The following is a 17333-nucleotide window of genomic DNA, read 5'->3' on the forward strand; positions in this document are numbered from 1 at the left end:
GCAGGTCTCCGGACGGGACGGCGGCGGCTTGGAGAGGTGCGCGCGCACCTCCGCCCTTCGGAAAGGTGCGTGCGCACCTCTCGGAACGGGCAGTGCCACTCTCCATTTGGAGAGGTGCGTGCGCGCCACTGCCAGTTCGAAGAGGTGAGCGCGCACCGGGCGGCTGGGAGCCGCAGGAGACGGCTCAAAGAGCCGCATGCGGCTCCAGAGCCGCGAGTTGCCGACCCGTGGTCTAGTCTATAATGTTGAATGAAGGTACAGGGCTGACCTTATGTAATTGTCCAGCATAACTCCAATATGGGAATGAATCAGATCAAAAATAGGTAAAGCAGCAGCAGCACGAATGGTGCTGTCCATTCCCAGTTAAGAAGTGAGAACAAAATAAACATCCAAAGAATGAAACAATATTTTCAGTAATGTTGAGAGGTTAGGGGGGGGGGGAAAGGTGGTGTTGAGATTCAAGAGAATGGTCACGAATGACTTTGGAAGAAATTAAATAGATGAATACTTTGCTTCAATGAAAAGTATAGAAGGGTTTCCTCATAAAGCATTGGGTTTTCCAGTTCACTGAGCACTATAAAAGTTATCTTCCTTGGGAGAAGGTGAATCAGGTAAAGATGTATGCTAAAAGAGTTCTGATATTAATGTAACAGAACAAGAAAAATGGTTTCGGGATGGAAACAGGCAGGAAATCAGAAGATAGAGGATACAGAAATGCTAGGTCTATCATGAACCTCTTCTTTAGCAGATTAGAAAGTATCTCATGACGGGGAAAAATAGTAGAATTTTATATCTTCAGTGAAGATGTAAGCCACTTAGGTATAAGGAAAACATTAAAATGCTATTCCACTAATACTGCATGAGATTAATTTAACGTTGGGGCTGATTCCTCAAAAATTCCCATTTGGCCATCCAGGAATCTCTTATGGAAAGTTTCTAAAAATCCATTTTCTGTTTTTAGCTGTGGGCATGTTTTTGCCGAAAATCAGAAGTGCCAGTTTTTGACAGAAGTACCATTAAATGTGGTCAAGCGATCACAGGACACTACCCTGTTGCCAGGCACCCAAAGCCCCAAGATATATCTACTATAATTTTGAATGGTTGCTAAGCACCTTGTTGTAAGTTATCTGTATCTTCAAGAAAACAGAGTTATAAGCAATAAACCAAAAGGAAAATAAAACAATAAAACAAGAGAGGAAAGCATCTCCCATAAATCAACAGCAGTAAAATTGGAAATGCCTGATGCCAAAAAGAAAACACTTCCCACTGACACTTTGAGGACAAATCTATAGGAATTGTTTTAATAAGATAACAAGTTGTACTGTACTTAAAAAGCCAAAATGTTTACATCTCTATAAATCAGCTTGATGCAGTCCACATCATTCATTTAAAGACTGATTTTCTCCACACCTTGCTATAGTCGATGAAGCAAAGATTCATGTGTTTTCTTGTGTTTTCGTGTTCTGCATTATCCATTTTACATTACTTATCTATTATGTCCTGCTAGTTAATGTAACTTGATTCTTCATGTATAACTGTTCTTTTTAAGATCTTAATCAAAACTTTGCTTATATGAATTAATGTAAGTTTATTATGTACCCTTTTAATTTTTGCGTTTTTTCTCATACAAGAATACTTTCACTAATCTTTAGACCAGTCTTTTTGCATAATTATTGACACAGAGCTGTTACCACCTTAATTGCATCTTCTTCTGCAACTATTTAAAATTCAGCAAATTTTAGCATGCACAATATTTCCTCTTTCACAATTGATCTATTGCTTGTCACACTTCAGATTCTAAGAAGTTGATCCCTGAATATTTTCTCTTTACAAAAGGGTTACAGAAGGATTGAAACATTTGCAAAATGTTTCAGTATCTTTTTATCTTTGTTATTTATTTACAATTATTTTTGACTGTTCACGTTTTGTAAATTTTTCCTGCTTTACTTCCTTGTTTCACAGTCCAGTTATTGATATAATTGATGTATTTTTCCTTGTCATTTCTGTCACCTTGTCTTTGTTGAAAGTTTGCCTTCAGTTGTCATAAAACTTTCTTGTTACCCAAAACTTTTATTTTTATTTTTCCCAAGCTATCAGAATTTTTATTTCTGAAAAACACTTGGAACTTTGCTTCTTTGAAATCCCAGAAATGACTTCCGGTAGCGCTGCCGTGCCGAATGGCAGCGTTTCTGAAGCCGCCCGATCTTGGGATGCGTTAGAGCGCCCAGAGGCAGCGAAAATCAGCTGTCCCATGGTGCCGAAGTCTCTCCCTCGGGAGAAGAGGGAGAGACGAGCTTGTTTGGGTAGAGTTAGAGCTCCTCTTGTGATTCCCTCAACTAGTTTGGGGGTTAATGGAGTGAGTTCCCTCAGAGCCCAGGCTTTCTCCGCTCCCAGGACACTTTCGCTCCATAAAGGAGCAGAACTAGACACGACAACTACATCTGCTGCTTAGATGGGACTGTGACTATTTTTTTCTTTGAGAAGCAGGCAGAGCGAAGCAGGAGGATTTGAATTATCAAGTTAGATTTTAACTTTAACTCAGATTCATTATCTTCTTCAAGTTTTAAGCTGATGGAAATGGAGTAAAAATGGCACTGCAATGTTGCTTTCTTGTATGAATTGACTGTTTTGGAAAATTGCTGCATTCTGCAACATAGCAAGAGATATAATTTGCAACTGATTCTACCCAGTACCGGATTTTGTGTATTTGAAAGCTTGCCCTTTTTTTCTTTTACTGAAGGATAAGGAACTTTGGGAGAAAAACTTTTATTTTTTCTCCCTTCCTTTTTTTTTGAACTCTGATTCTGCTGGAAGAAAGAGGAAATCGAAACCTAAGAGATGGCTGCAAGGCGTGGGGGAGGCCCTACAATCTCTAAAAGTGTTATTTCTTCACCTTTACCACAAGTTGCAGGGCAAACTACAATGAAACCTACAGTACAATCACCTTCCCCCACACCACCTGCATTTACATTGGCAGACATTCAGCAAGTTGTGATGCAGTCAACACAAGTATTACAGCAAGAAATAAAGGAAACAAAGGAAGAATTTGTTAATCAAAACAAACAGATGAGGGAGGATATAGTGCTTGCACTTCAGGGCTTGGCTGCACACATTGAATGCCTGGATGTTCGTGTGGATTCAGTGATGGAGTATGTTGAGAATTTGGAAAATAAAATTATCAGTGCTGAACAGAAAGTGGACAGAGCAGAGGTTAAAATTGATAGAACAGAAGATGAAGTCACCATTTCACAATATAGAGACATGGAGTTTGCTTTGCGTATCAGAGGCCTCAAAGAGAACCCTAAAGAAGATTTGGAATGGGAAGTGGTGCAAGCAGTGGCTCCTGTCTTGAAATGTGAACCTGAAGAATTACTTAAAGAGATGGATAAGACATTTAGGGTTAATTCCTGGATTGCTAGACAGAAAAAATTACCTAGAGATGTAGTGATTTACTTCTCCAGGAGATCAACTAGAAATGCAATTATCCAGGCTTTTTATCGGGAAAGATTCCAAATCACAGGCCAAGATATTATAATTTTAAAGGAGGTACCTCCAAAAATTCTTAGAAAAAGGAAAGACTTCGCCTTTCTGTCTGATGAGCTTAAGAAGCGACAAATTCAGGACTTCCGGTGGCTCCGCGGCGACGGAGGGAGCCTTCCCGGGCTGCCCGCGGCTCAGCTGTTGTTTTTTCGCCCGAAACAGCGCCGATCAGCTGTTCGGGCGAATCCGAAGCCCCCTCCTCGGGAGAAGAGGAGGGGGCGAGCTCCCAGGTAGGGGTAGAGTTCTCCAGGGCCGCCTGAGCTTATGGCTTGGGCGGCTGAAGGATTGAACTCCCCCGTAGCCTGGGCTGCTCCCAGCTGGCCGTCGCCTCTGCTCCTGACTTCTTGGAGCAGAGCCAGCCGTCTGCGACCACCCCTGCCTGAAGGAATGACTATGATTTAAAGGAGCAGGCAGAGCGATACAAGAGGAAATGGTAAAGAGGATTACTATGTTTTACTCTCCAGCTTGATGGACTTTTTTGGATTACAAATCTGAAGTGAAAGTGCGTCATATTTGGTAAAAGATGGTGGCTAAACCACCCCCTAAAACTCTTCGGAATGCTGGAACTTCTCCCGTGCAACAATCATTATTGCAGGCGCTGCATCCTCCTGATGTATTGACATCAAAGGACTTACAAGATGCTCTTGAAAAACATACCCAGGTAATTTTGGAATCAATTAATATTAGATTTGCACAGATGGAGGAGAAATTGGAGGAGAGAATGGAGGAGAGGATGGAACAGAAGCTCAAAGCGATGAGGGTAGACATCTTGACTTCAGTGTTTAAAGTGGCTCGGTGTGTGGAAGAACTGGAGGAAAAGCTAGAAGACTTGTCTCAAAAGAATGCTATATTAGAAGCAAAACTATTGGAGAATGAAAATAAAATGGAAAAGGAACTGTGTCTTGCTCAATATTTCCAGATGCAGTTTGCCATTAGAATTAGAGGCTTAAAGGAGAATACTAAGGAAGATCTAAAGCAGCTGGTTTCTGAGGCTTTTGAAATAGTGTTGAAACAGCCAGCATCTGAAATAAAAGGAGGCATGGACAAAGTGTTTCGTGTGAATTCATGGATTGCCAGACAGAGAAAGTTGCCTAGAGATGTGGTGGTATATTTTGCAAAAAGGGAAACTAGAGATGAAGTTATACAAGCTGCTTATGATACTAAAGTTATGATTGCTAATCAAGAAGTTTTGGTCTTAAAAGAAATTCCTCCAAAGATTCTAAGGAGAAGGAAGGATTTTACATTTCTTGTGCAAGAGCTCAAGCAGCGAGATATAAGGTTCAGATGGGAGATCCCAGTGGGGTTGATGGTGACGCACGAAGGTAAAAAGTACCGTTTGGTTACTGTGATGCAAGCGCGTGATTTCTACAATAATGTTTTAAATGCAACGCCATTAACACTTTTGGAAGCTGGAAAGGGATCTGGAGAAGGAGTGCATCAAGAGGCCGAAGATGGTCAGATAGAAGACAACGGTGTTGGAGGAGATCAAGATACAACCTCGTCGGATGAATCTATAAAACAGAGGGTGACGCGTGCTGCTGCAAAACGATCTAAGAAGAGAAAGTAGCAGGAATTGCAGAAGTCTATGGAACTTTTACGATATAGTCAAGTAGTCAAGTAGGGGAGGGGGGAAAAGATTTGGGTGTAGACGCAATATATTTTTATATTTGGTGGTTCTGTGGAAAGGGTGAGCTTTTTTGGATTGTGGTACTGGAAGAGGAACAGCCGATTACAGAAGAGTTGACTTTAAAGTTTTTTGATTTGGGATCCTTGGTTAATTTGGAAAATTATTTGTAAGAATGTTATATCATGGAATGGATAAAATGGATGGAGTTTATTTAGGATAAGTATAGGGTTGAGAAGGGGTTTTTTTCTTCTTTTTCCTTTTTTTTTGTCTTTAATATATATTTAATACTATTAAGGTTTGTTCCATTCTATATAAGCTAGAGAGTGTCCTTTTCTTATTCTAGTTTTTTTTATACATATATTTAATATTGTTAAGGTTTGTTTTATCCTATATAAGCTAGAGAGTGATGGATTTTAGAATTTATAGTTGTTAGTATATGGTTGCTTAGGTTTGCTTTTTTATATATATATATACCTTGTATTCAGCTCTGGGAAGTAGGGGGGGGAGGGGGGAGGGAGGGGGGGGAGGAGGGAGGGGGGAGGAGGGGAGGTAGGGGGGGAGGAGGGAGGGGGAAGGGGGTTTTTTTAAAGGAAAAATAAAATAAAAATAAATAAAAAAAAGAAGCGACAAATTCAGCTTAGATGGGAAATACCCATTGGAATTGTGGTGAATTATGCTGGGACGAGGTACAAGCAAAAGATTTTTATACTAAGGTCCTTAAAGCAGGCTCACCACCGTCTCCTCGAGTTAAAAGAACAGAAGTAAGACAAGAAGATAAACAACTGAGTGAAGGAGCAATGTCACTGCCTCTTGAGGAGATGCGGCAGGCTGACATTATGGAGCAGAGTTTGGTATTAAAGGAGAACCCGAAAGAACAGAGGATGACTAGGGCTGCATACAAGCGTATGGAAAAAGAGCAAAAACAGAAGCTTGTATCTGGTCTAAATACGCAAGATGCGGCTGTTTCAGAGCCTGTGGGAAGAACACGTCCGAAGAGAGCAACAGGTGATCTTCAGGTTATGTTCCAAAGGCTCATGGGCACCAGAGATGGTGAAGTTCCTGACATGGAATGTTAATGGCTTAAATTCACCACAGAAAAGAAAGTATTTTATTATTTGAAACAACATAAAAATGACATTGTTTGTTTACAAGAGACACATATTGCATTAAAAGACCAAAAGTATCTGGCTAATTCCCGATTGGGAACACATTTTGCAGCTTGTGCTCTGGACAAGAAGGCTGGAGTGGTCATTTATTTAAGAATACAGATTATAAGATTTTTGCTAAAGTATTGGCTAATAGATTAATGCAAGTTTTAAAACAAATGATTCATAGTGATCAATCGGGATTTATATCTGGAAGGTATATGAAATATAATGCAAGACAAATTGTAAATTTGCTTGAATATTTGGATAAGAACAACAAGTCCCTGCAGCATTGATATTTTTGGATGCAGAGAAAGCTTTTGATCAACTGAATTGGCAATTCTTATTGAGAGTTGTTGAGGAAATGAATTTTGGAGAAGGATTCTTACATTCTATTAAAGCTATATATCAACAACAAACTGCACAAATTATAATTAATGGGGGGTTAACAGAGATGTTTAAAATTGAAAAAGGTACAAGACAGGGATGCCCCCTATCACCATTATTGTTTGTTTTAACGTTAGAGATTTTATTAATTAAAATTCGAGAGTCCTCTATGATAAAGGGAATTAAAATAAAACAGAATGATTATGGATTGAGAGCTTTTGCTGATGACCTGGTTGTGACATTATCTCAACCGATACAATCAGTTATAGATTTGATGGAAATTATAACTCAGTATGGTAAGGTTTCTGGGCCTATGAGTGAAAGGGGAATGTTAATTAAATTAACAGGTTTTGAAATAGTAAAAAAAGGTTAAGTATTTGGGAGTGTATATTGCAACTTCAAATGCAAAATTATATAAGAATAATTATGAAACATTATGGTTGAAGATACAAAAGGATTTAAATAATTGGAAAAAATTACAATTATCTTTATTGGGAAGAATCGCAGCTATTAAAATGAATGTTCTGCCGAAGTTTCTCTTTTTCTTTCAAATGATACCTATATTGAAAAAGGATGCCAACCTTGATGAATGGCAGAAGGGTATTAATAAATTTATCTGGGTGGGGAAAAAACCAAGAGTTAAATTTAAGATTCCACAAGATGCTAGGGAAAGAGGGGGACTCAAGGCACCGAATTTGAAACTGTATTATGATGCGGTGGTCTTGACATGGGTTAGCGATTGGCTTAATTTAACTAATAAGAGAATACTTCACCTTGAGGGTTGGGATTTGGTATATGGATGGCATGCATACTTGCTTTATGATAAAAAGGTGGACAGGGCTTTTAAATCTCATATTCTTAGAAGTGCCTTGTTGCGTGTCTGGAAAAAGTATTAAGTTAAATGATAAAATACTGATTTGGGGAATTCCCGGACACGCGATAGAAGGTGTCTCTCTGGGAGTGAGTTTGGATATGTTTTCCTATAAGGAATTACTTAGATTGGAAGGGAATGATTGGCAACTTAAATCATTAGATGAGTTAAGACAAGAAAACAGAAGTTACTCTTGGTTTCAATATACCCAATTGAAAGCTAGGTGGAAGCTGGATCAGAAGGTTGGCATCACAATTACAGATGAAAATTTAGTAAAACAAATTAGAGATTCAAATTGTGTGCATATAAAGAGGATATATATAATGTTTTAATTGAATTGGATTCGGAAACAGAATTAGTTAAAGATTGTATGATAAAGTGGGCACAAAATATTCAGGAACCAATTCCGTTGGATACTTGGGAGGTAATTTGGGTTAGAAATGTTAAATTTACTCAGGCTCATAATTTAAGAGAAAATTTTTATAAAATGTTTTATAGATGGCATTTGGATCCCAAAAAGTTGACTAATATGTATCCTAATTTACAGTCTAAATGCTGGAGATGTGGTAGTTTAGAAGCCACCTATATTCATATGTGGTGGACTTGTAGAAATATAAAAGCTTTTTGGGTTAAAATTTGGTGGAACATTCAAAAGATTTTTAAGAGAAAGATAAAGTTCTCTCCACAATTGTTTTTATTGGGTATTGTTGTAGATTGTGATGTTAAAGAAACCAATTTGATGTTGAATTTGATAACAGCAGCACGGTTACTGGTGGGACAATAATGGAAGAAGGATAGTTTGCCTACTATAGAAGAATGGGTATTTAAAGTATCGAATCTTGCAGAAATGTCTAAGATTTCTGCTTATTTGAAGGATCATTCACAAGAAAGATATATTTCAGTTTGGAGGAGATGGATAGATTATATTCAGAATAAATATGGGACTAAAAAGTTCCATTTAGCTTATAAGTAGATTTTAGAGGGATATTGTTATTAATTGTAATGTTAATATTTATTATATTTTTGTTTAAAATATTTTCATTATGTTTTTAATACCTTGTATGTATTTATGTTAAAGGGGAGTTAAAACACATTATGAATTTGGTTAATTTTATATTATGGATAATTTTAGTTAGAATATGATTATTATATCTATAACCCTGTATTCAGCTCTGGGAAGTGGGGGGAAGGGGGTGGTTTGGGGTGGGTGGGTTTTGGGGATATGTATTGTAAAATCTTTTTTGTAAACTCTTTTAATAAAAAAAATAAAAAAAGAAATCCCACAAATATTTCTTGTCATTGCTTTCATTATATCTTTTATTCTTTTCCCCTAAACCTTCAAATTCAGTTTCCCATAAAGTAAATATTCTAAATCTGTCCTTTATACCGATCTGACTGCATCTTTCCTCAGGTCTTTCCTAAGGTCCTAACAGGATGGTGGGTTTGTTGTCACTGTGAGTTGTGGTGGTGGGGGAGGCACGAAGGGAGGCTCAGCCAATCTCAATGCATACATTGTTGTACTTGACAATAAAGGTTCATTCATTCATATATCAGTGGCCAGTTCCAGTTGGTGCTAAAGCAGTAAGGAGAGGAAGAATCTTCAAGCCTCTCATTTTATGGGGTGTCTCAGGGATGATCCTGTCCTGTTTAACATCTATGTGGATTTTCTTCGCATGAGTTGGGTGGAATACAAAATGACTGACTGACTGATGATCCATCAGTTTGATTTTCAGTATCATCAGTATGAGGTTGATACCATTTGAAAATATTTACCCCAGCTCAATTAAGTGATGCTTTCAATGTCGTATTGGGAGGCTATGTGGTCTGGATGGAAAAGACTCAGACTCAATCTAGCCAAGACCAAGGGTATCTTAAGTTTTGTATGCCCCAGATCTGGAAATTTTGGATCTTGGATGAGATTATACTACCCATTATAAAGTGCGTAATTTGGCAATTGTCTTGGACTCACAGTGCTGCTTAAAGGACAGATGACAGCTGTGGCAAAGAAAGCCTTTGCGCAGCTTCATTTGGTGCACCAGTTGCACTCATTCCTGGTTTGGGAGGCCCCTCTTGACAGTCACTCATGCTCTAATCACATTACGGTTGGATTACTGCAAAGCATTCTATGTGGGGCTGCCTTGAAGACCGCTAAGAAGTTCAAGATGGTCCAGAATGTAATGCTGTTTAGTGTAGGGCATATCTATGAGATAAGACTGCTCCTCAAGTTGCACTGATTACTGAAAAGTTCCAGGTACAATTTAAGGTACTGGTTATCAGTTGTAAAGCTATTCATGGCATAGGCCAAGTTATTTGAGGAGCCACTTATTTCTCATGGTTTCTGCCTACCTAGTAAGTTCAGACAGTATTGATTTTAGTTCATGTCCCTTTAATCAAGTAATGCCACCTATCAGAAACCCAGCAGCATGTCTTCTCTGCCATGATACCTGCCTTCTGGAATGATATCACCTCAGGTATCCATGTAACTCCCACTTCAGTGATGTTCCGGAATTCTTAAAAAATTGACTGTTCACCCAGACTTTGATTTAGGGTACTTGTAACATTCTGTTTTGGAGGGTATATGGAATGTGGTTGCCCATATCTTCAGTTTTGCTTTTTATTATTTTTCTGTTTTTAACCATCATCTACCAGGGTTGCCTTATGATTATTGCTATAGCTTTCATGCTTTTTCATCAAGATAATGGAAAACTACACTTTTTTTATAAGTACTGATGAAATTTACTAGTATTGTCAGGAGGAAAAGCTATGCTAAAAAAGAACTACAAATTGCTCTTCTCTCCCTAGCTGTTTATCTTGATTGATGCTGGAATGAAGTCTCAACATAATTCAACAGTGGCTAATAATTCCTAGAGAGGAACAGATTGTCTTCTCTCTCTCTCTCTCTTTCACTTTCAATTATAGATCCATATGTGCAAACAAATGAGCCGGCAGACCAGATTATCTTTTAATTATTTGTTGTTTTTTCCCCATTAAGGTTTCACCTAATTTTCTCATTTATCCTTTGCCTATAAATTTGGGAGTTTCTAAGAAATAGACTCCACATTAAATTTATTATGAAGTAGTTTCTATAAACTATTTTATTATTTGTTATATGTTTCTTTCTTAGACTGCATTCTCCAAATGGTAATGAATTGCTAAAACATGATAGATAGTAAGCAAAGGACAACTTCTTTTGCTAACCATTCTAGCCTTTATTAAATAAATACCTATTCAGTAAATTAACATTAGACTTTTGAAAATTCTGAACTGAAATATAGAAATGTCAAAATTTCTATAACATTTTAGGTAGACAGATACACTGAATTTCAATTGTTACTAATTATTTTTCAGTGTAAACAGAATCCATTTCAGCTATGAAAATAATAAAAATATTTTAAGCATGTGAGGAGATGACAGTTTGTTTTTTAAAAAATAAATGCTACATATAACATGGTAAAACTAATACACATGGTGATGTGTCATAATATTTTGGGCTAAGTATTCTCATGAGTGCTTCTGAGTTCAAAAATTCTGAAGTGTCTGCTTTAGATGCTGCAGACAAACGTCAGCCTTAGGAATTAATGACTAAATTAATATTTGATTTAATAATAACATTATACACATTTATAACAATACTGCACTTTACACTTGCTAGCAAATAATAATAATAATAATTGACTACCAAATCAAGATTTAAATTGTGGATATTATATATGGAACAATCTGCTCAGTTTAAGGGGGACCACTAAACAACGTAGAACTATGCTTGATAGCTTGTAACTTACTGTTTTATGCAAAGCCAACTGTATGTTTAGTTTAGAGTTCAGTGTGTTAATCTTTATTTTTATCTTTATTAGACTTATATACCGCCCTTCTCCCGTAGGACTCAGGGCAGTTCACAAGGTTTTTAAAATAACAATACAACAATTACAAAAATTAAGAACAGTTAAAATAATTACATTTAAACCTTGAATAAGTATAAAACCCCAATTAAAATCCAATTAAAACCCAATTAATAGTCTCAGTCCAGGCCAGAAAGCTCAAAGAGCCAAGTCTTCAGGTCCCAGCGGAATGAGCGAAGGTCAGGGGCAGTCCTGAGCTCTACGGGCAGCTGGTTCCAAAGGGCAGGCACACCCACAGAGAAGGCCCTCCCCCTGGGTGTTATCCACTGGCAATCTTTTAACGGCGGTACCCTGAGAAAACCCTCCCTGTGGAAGCGCACAGGACGAAGGGAGCTTGATGCCAGCAGCAGGTGTTCCCTCAGATATCCCGGACCCAAGCCATTTAGGGCTTTATAGGTCATCACCAGCACCTTGAATCTCACCCGGAGGGCAACCGGAAGCCAATGCAGCTCGCGGAGCATAGGTGTCACATGGGAGTATCGGGAAACCCCCATCACAACCCGCGCAGCTGCATTCTGTACCAGCTGAAGCCTCCGAGTGGTCCTCAAGGGCAGCCCCATCTAGAGAGCTTTGCAGTAGTCCAATCGGGAGGTCATGAGCGCATGAGTGGCTGCGCAGGGCATCTCGGTCCAAGTAGGGCCGCAACTGGCGCACCAGGCGAACCTGGGCAAAGGCCCCCCTGGTCACGGATCCTATATGGTCTTCAAAACTGATCTGTGAATCCAGGAGGATGCCCAAGTTGCGAGCCCTATCGACGGGGGGTAACACCTCACCCCCCATCATTAAAGGTAGAATGAACTGGTTAGTCCGAGATGTCGGTATGCATAGCCACTCAGTCTTAGCGGGATTGAGACGAAGCCTGTTTCTACCCATCCAGACCCGGACCGCCTCCAGGCAACGGGACATCACGGCGAGGGCATCACTGGGTTGGTTCAGGGTGGAGAAAAAAAGTTGGGTATCATCAGCGTACTGATGATACCCCACCCCGAAACCACGAATGATCTCGCCCAGCGGCTTCATATAGATGTTGAACAGGAGGGGAGAGAGAACTGACCCCTGAAGAACTCTACAAACGAGAGGCCTCGGGGCGGACCTCTGCCCTCCCGTCAACACCGACTGCAAGCGGCCCAGGAGATAGGAGAACCACTGCAAAACAGTGCCTCCCACTCCCAACCCCCTGGGACGCCACAGTAGGATACCATGGTCGATATCAAAAGCCGCTAAGAGATCTAATAGAACTAGGACAGAGGAACAACCCGTCCTGAGCCCGCCAGAAATCATTCACCAGCACAACCAATGCCGTCTCCGTGCTGTGCCCGGGCCTGAAACCCGATTGGTACGGGTCCAGATAATCAGTTTCCTCCAGGAACAGAGGAAGCTGATGCGCCACCACACTCTCAACAACCTTCGCCAAAAAGCAAAGGTTGGAGACCAGACGATAGTTATTTAAAATTGCTGGGTCCAGGGCAGGCTTCTTGAGAAGGGGTCTCACCAATGCCTCCTTCAAAGCGGCGGGGAAGACACCCTCACTCAAAGAGGCAGATATTACTGCCTGGAACCAGCTCCGTGTCTCCTCCTGAGCCGCATAAATCAGCCAGGAGGGACACGGGTCCAATAAACAGGTGGTGGAACTCAGCCTCCCCATAACCCTGTCCACATCATCAGGGGAAACAGGATCGAACTCAGTCTAGATAACATGCTCAAGACCATCCGATTCCTCCACATCAGACTCTGCCCAGTTAGAGTCCAAACCGGCCCAGATCTGAGCAATTTTGTCCGTCAGATGATGGCTAAACTCCTTGGCCCGCCCCTGCAAGGGCTCCTCCCTCACCTCCTGATTAAGGAGGGAGCGAGTCACCCTAAACAGGGCGGCTGGGCGATTATCTGCGGACGCGATGAGGGCAGCGAAGTAATTATAAGACCTTATAAAGATTCTTAACTGCAAGCAGTCAGATTCGGATCGGCTGGATCTCCAACAGCTCTCTAGACCCCGTCTCCGACGCTTCATCTCCTGGAGCTCCACAGAAAACCATGGAGCCCACCGAGATCTGCGCCGGGTCAGGGGTCACAAGGGTACAACACGGTTGAGTGCCTCAGTGGCCGCCCTTTCCCAGGCACCCACCAAGGCATCAACTAGGCTGTGAGTGAGGGCGATGGATATAGAACTGTTCTGGGTCCATTAGGCGCCTGGGGCGGAACCACCTGGTCGGTTCCGCAGCTCAGCGGCGGGGGGTGGCATAACGGAAGACCAGCCGCAGGAGATGATGATCGGACCATGACAGGGGAACAATGACTGGCGAACCCCCTCCCAGATCATCCACCCACTTTCCAGACAGGAACACCAGATCGAGAGTGTGACCCCCCCCCCATGAGTCGGGCCTTGAATTACCTGGGTCAGGTCCATGGCCATCATGGAAGCCATGAACTCCCGGGCTAACTCCGACGACCCTCCCAGGGAAGGCAGGTCGAAGTCACCCAGAACTATAAGCCTGGGGAACTCTACCGCCAACCCTGAGAGGGTGTCGAGCAGCCCGGGCAGGGCTGTTGCCACACAGCTGGGTGCCAGGTATGTGAGCAACAAGCCCATCTGATCCTGAGGGCCGCATCTCAGGAGGAGGAACTCACTCCCGCCAATCTGGACAATGGTGGTCTCCCGCAGACATAAAGTCTCCCGAATAACCACCGCCACCTCTCCACCCCTACCCTGAGCCCGTGGCCGGTGTAGCACACGGAAACCTTGGGGGCATAACTCGGTCAGAGGAACCCCTCCCTCCGAGCCCAACCAAGTTTCCATAATGCATGCCAGATCCACGCATTCCTCCTCAATAAGGTCATGAATGAGGGGAGCCTTATTAACAACGGATCTGGCATTAAAATAAACCAGCCTAAGCTCAGGGACCTGATCACCCTCATCCCCGGGCAAAAGGATGCTAAGAGGAGGGTCGGAGCACGCCACCACGCGAAGACTGCCGGGGCGCGATCCCAGATGTTGATGTGGCCCTCCGTGCAACCACCTGCCGCCATTCCCTATCGTCGTGGGGATTTGAAACCCCACCCCAGCACACACAAAACCAGCAGCCTCCACCCCCAACCCCATCCCGCCGGGACCCCTAACAGGCCCAGACTGAGTACCGGTTAAAAATTCCCTCTCCATCCTACTATCCCTCCCTCTCCCTAACCCTTTAAAATACCCAGCTAAAAAAATGTATCAGGGGCCTCTTAATGCGTCTCCACCAGAGGCCCCCAATTAAGCCCAGCCACCTGTCGGGGTCCCAACAATCGAACCCTGGCAACCAGATTTCAGCAAACATGAAATATAATTTGTATGAGGACAGATATATTAAGAATTGGAACAAAATTAGATTTAATTTTGTTTCAAATATAAAATAACCTTGGAAATGCAGAGATAGAATGAACTCCCAAAACATATTCTAAGTAATGAGGGAAGAGAGAAAAAAAATCTATGGTCTGGCAACAAAATGTACATTTCTTTTACCTCAGGTGGGCCCCATTTAACTTCTACACAATTTTACCTTTCTGAAGTGTGCTGGGAAAAGAAAGAGTCACTTTCTCATCTTCATTCTGATAGTTGAACCCTGTGGCATGGATTTCTGAAAAAGAAGAAAGATTGCTCTGAACAGTCATAAGCACTTTGATATGGAGACTGTAACACACCAGGTCTAGATTAAAGCATTATGCAATAGTACATACATAAGAAATAATTTATAATTTATTTTTAATTAAAATGAATGTCAATCTGATTTACTTCAAACTAAAACTTGATTACTGGACTGGATCCAGTTAATTTTATTTGTTTATACCTTGTCCTTCTAGATAAGCTACATCATTTCATTTTCAAAAGCATATAATAAAGTAAATATACATCTGATTTCTACAGTTCACTAAGTTTCAAGGTAATTTATCTGATTTTGGTATACTCTTGGTATATCCCAATTGTCTTTATACAATAAAACACAATTAAGCAAAGTTAGGTTAGTATCACAGTATATGAAATCAGTTTTATTGGTTATAGTTGCTTGTAATGTTAAGTAAATTTCAGAGAATCCTGGTGGTACTTTATGATGCTCTTGACTCATCCCTTCCCCAACTGAAACTGCTGAAGTAACCAAGTTCTAGTGAGGAAGCAAAGCCAGGATAAATCTGATGTCAAGTTTCGAAGCCCATTCTTGCTGGTGTGACAGACATTGCTTCTCAGCTTGCCAATGAACTTGGAGGGGGAGGGGAGAGGTTTGGAATGAAGACTTCCAAGATTAAAAAAAACAGACTGTAGGAACCACGGACAGGTGTCTGGCTAGACCCAGAAATGCTCTATCATAATCATATTTTCCAATTTGATTGGGCAATGTGACCTGACCCAGAATGAGGAAGGAGAAGTCAATGCTTTTACTATGTGGATTTGGGAGGAGTCCTGCCAGACCTGGTTTCATTTTCATATGTGCTGAAATGGTGTATTCAATAAAGCTTTGCATTAAGAGATTGGAAAGTCTCGAATGTGTTTGCTTGGTTGGGTTCATCAGTCAGAACCTTGATATCTGAATTAGCAGATCTATTTACTAAATTTGAAGCCACAAATTATAAGCAGTTTTCAATTTCTGTCTTATTAAATACAAGTCACTTGACTTTTCACCTTAGTTACTTTAGCTGCCATAATGCAGGAGGAACAAATAAAAGTAAAATACAAAAATGCACCAAGAATAAACCAAAATTCTCCAGAATAAATATTAATGTGGTCATAATTCTAGACAATAGAAATCCAAAATCTAAATAAAAAGTTTAATTTTAAAGAGGAAAATTAAACTCCAGAAATATCAATTCATTTTGTAATGCTGCCAAAATTTCCAGGGTGCAACGGGCTCTGAGAATTACCTTGGGAAAAGGGAACATAGCCAGGGAATGATCAGACAAGAGCTGTTTAAATCCATAGAAGGGGATAAAGAAAATCTCTTGGAAGGGACCTTCCTTTGGAAGACAAGAGAGTGGAGAAGTGTTTTCATACTTGCATGATTCTATTACTGTAACCTTACAATAAAGGTAGTGTTGGTACTCATGGTTTTGGGTTCCTGATTGGATGGTCTATATCTCTGTCTGTCAAATGTATATGGCCATCCATCTCATGGAAAGAGAATCTGGGAAGCATGCAACAATCCAGTAAATCAGTAAATAAATCTGCTCAGAGTTGTTCTCAATAGTGAGATGGGCAGCATTTAAATTTAATGAATAAAAATAAATAAATAACATAATCACTAATTAAGACCATTACATAATAATTATTAAAACAATTAAAAATTATAAAAACGCTAAAACAGGAAAAGAAAATAACAGAGGGAGGAATGATAAGCAATAAACCATTTCATGAGTTTACTGTCCCCCAGGATCCTCAGGCCGGCATTCTTTATCTGTAGGGAGAAGATGCCATAAAATGGGTACCACAGCAGAAAAGGCCCCCTGCTAGGGCCCATCAAATGTAGTCTCAAGACGATGGAATCCATAGCATACCCATTCTGTGAAATCATATGGGATGGGCAATCCTTCAAATAACCCAGTACCATAAAGCAGAAGTGTAATGTGTTGTCTACCAAAAATACACAAAACTACCGTACTTGTCTCACTTCATTTTGCACCAGCTGAACTTTCCAAATACTCTTCAATGCCAACCCTGTATACAGCACACTGAAATAATCCAATCAGGTGCAATTGGCATACAATACAAAGTTGTGCAAAGGTCCTCCTAGCCACAACTGTCATTTGCTCCTCAAGCAACAGTCATGAGTTCAGGAAAATCCCCAGATTGTGCACAGGGCTCAGTTGAAACCTATTATTCCTCATCCAACTTTTGCAGTCTC

The 17333-nt window shown here is 40.7% G+C and overlaps 1 protein-coding gene across 2 annotated transcripts in view; it reads right to left on the reverse strand.

Annotated features, from left to right (window-relative positions):
- NPEPPS (aminopeptidase puromycin sensitive) overlaps positions 1-17333 on the reverse strand; it is a 127216-nt gene that overhangs the window by 81050 nt on the left and 28833 nt on the right. For both annotated transcript variants that reach the window (XR_014494237.1, XM_083377859.1), the window contains exon 3: positions 15003-15080. Coding sequence is in view for 1 of the 2 variants with exons in the window: in XM_083377859.1 (XP_083233985.1) it covers positions 15003-15080 (78 nt within the window). In the remaining variant the exon portion in view is untranslated. The remainder of the gene's footprint in view (positions 1-15002; positions 15081-17333) is intronic.

Source organism: Vipera ursinii (genome assembly GCF_947247035.1).
Source record: "Vipera ursinii genome assembly, chromosome: Z".
Taxonomy (NCBI): domain Eukaryota; kingdom Metazoa; phylum Chordata; class Lepidosauria; order Squamata; family Viperidae; genus Vipera; species Vipera ursinii.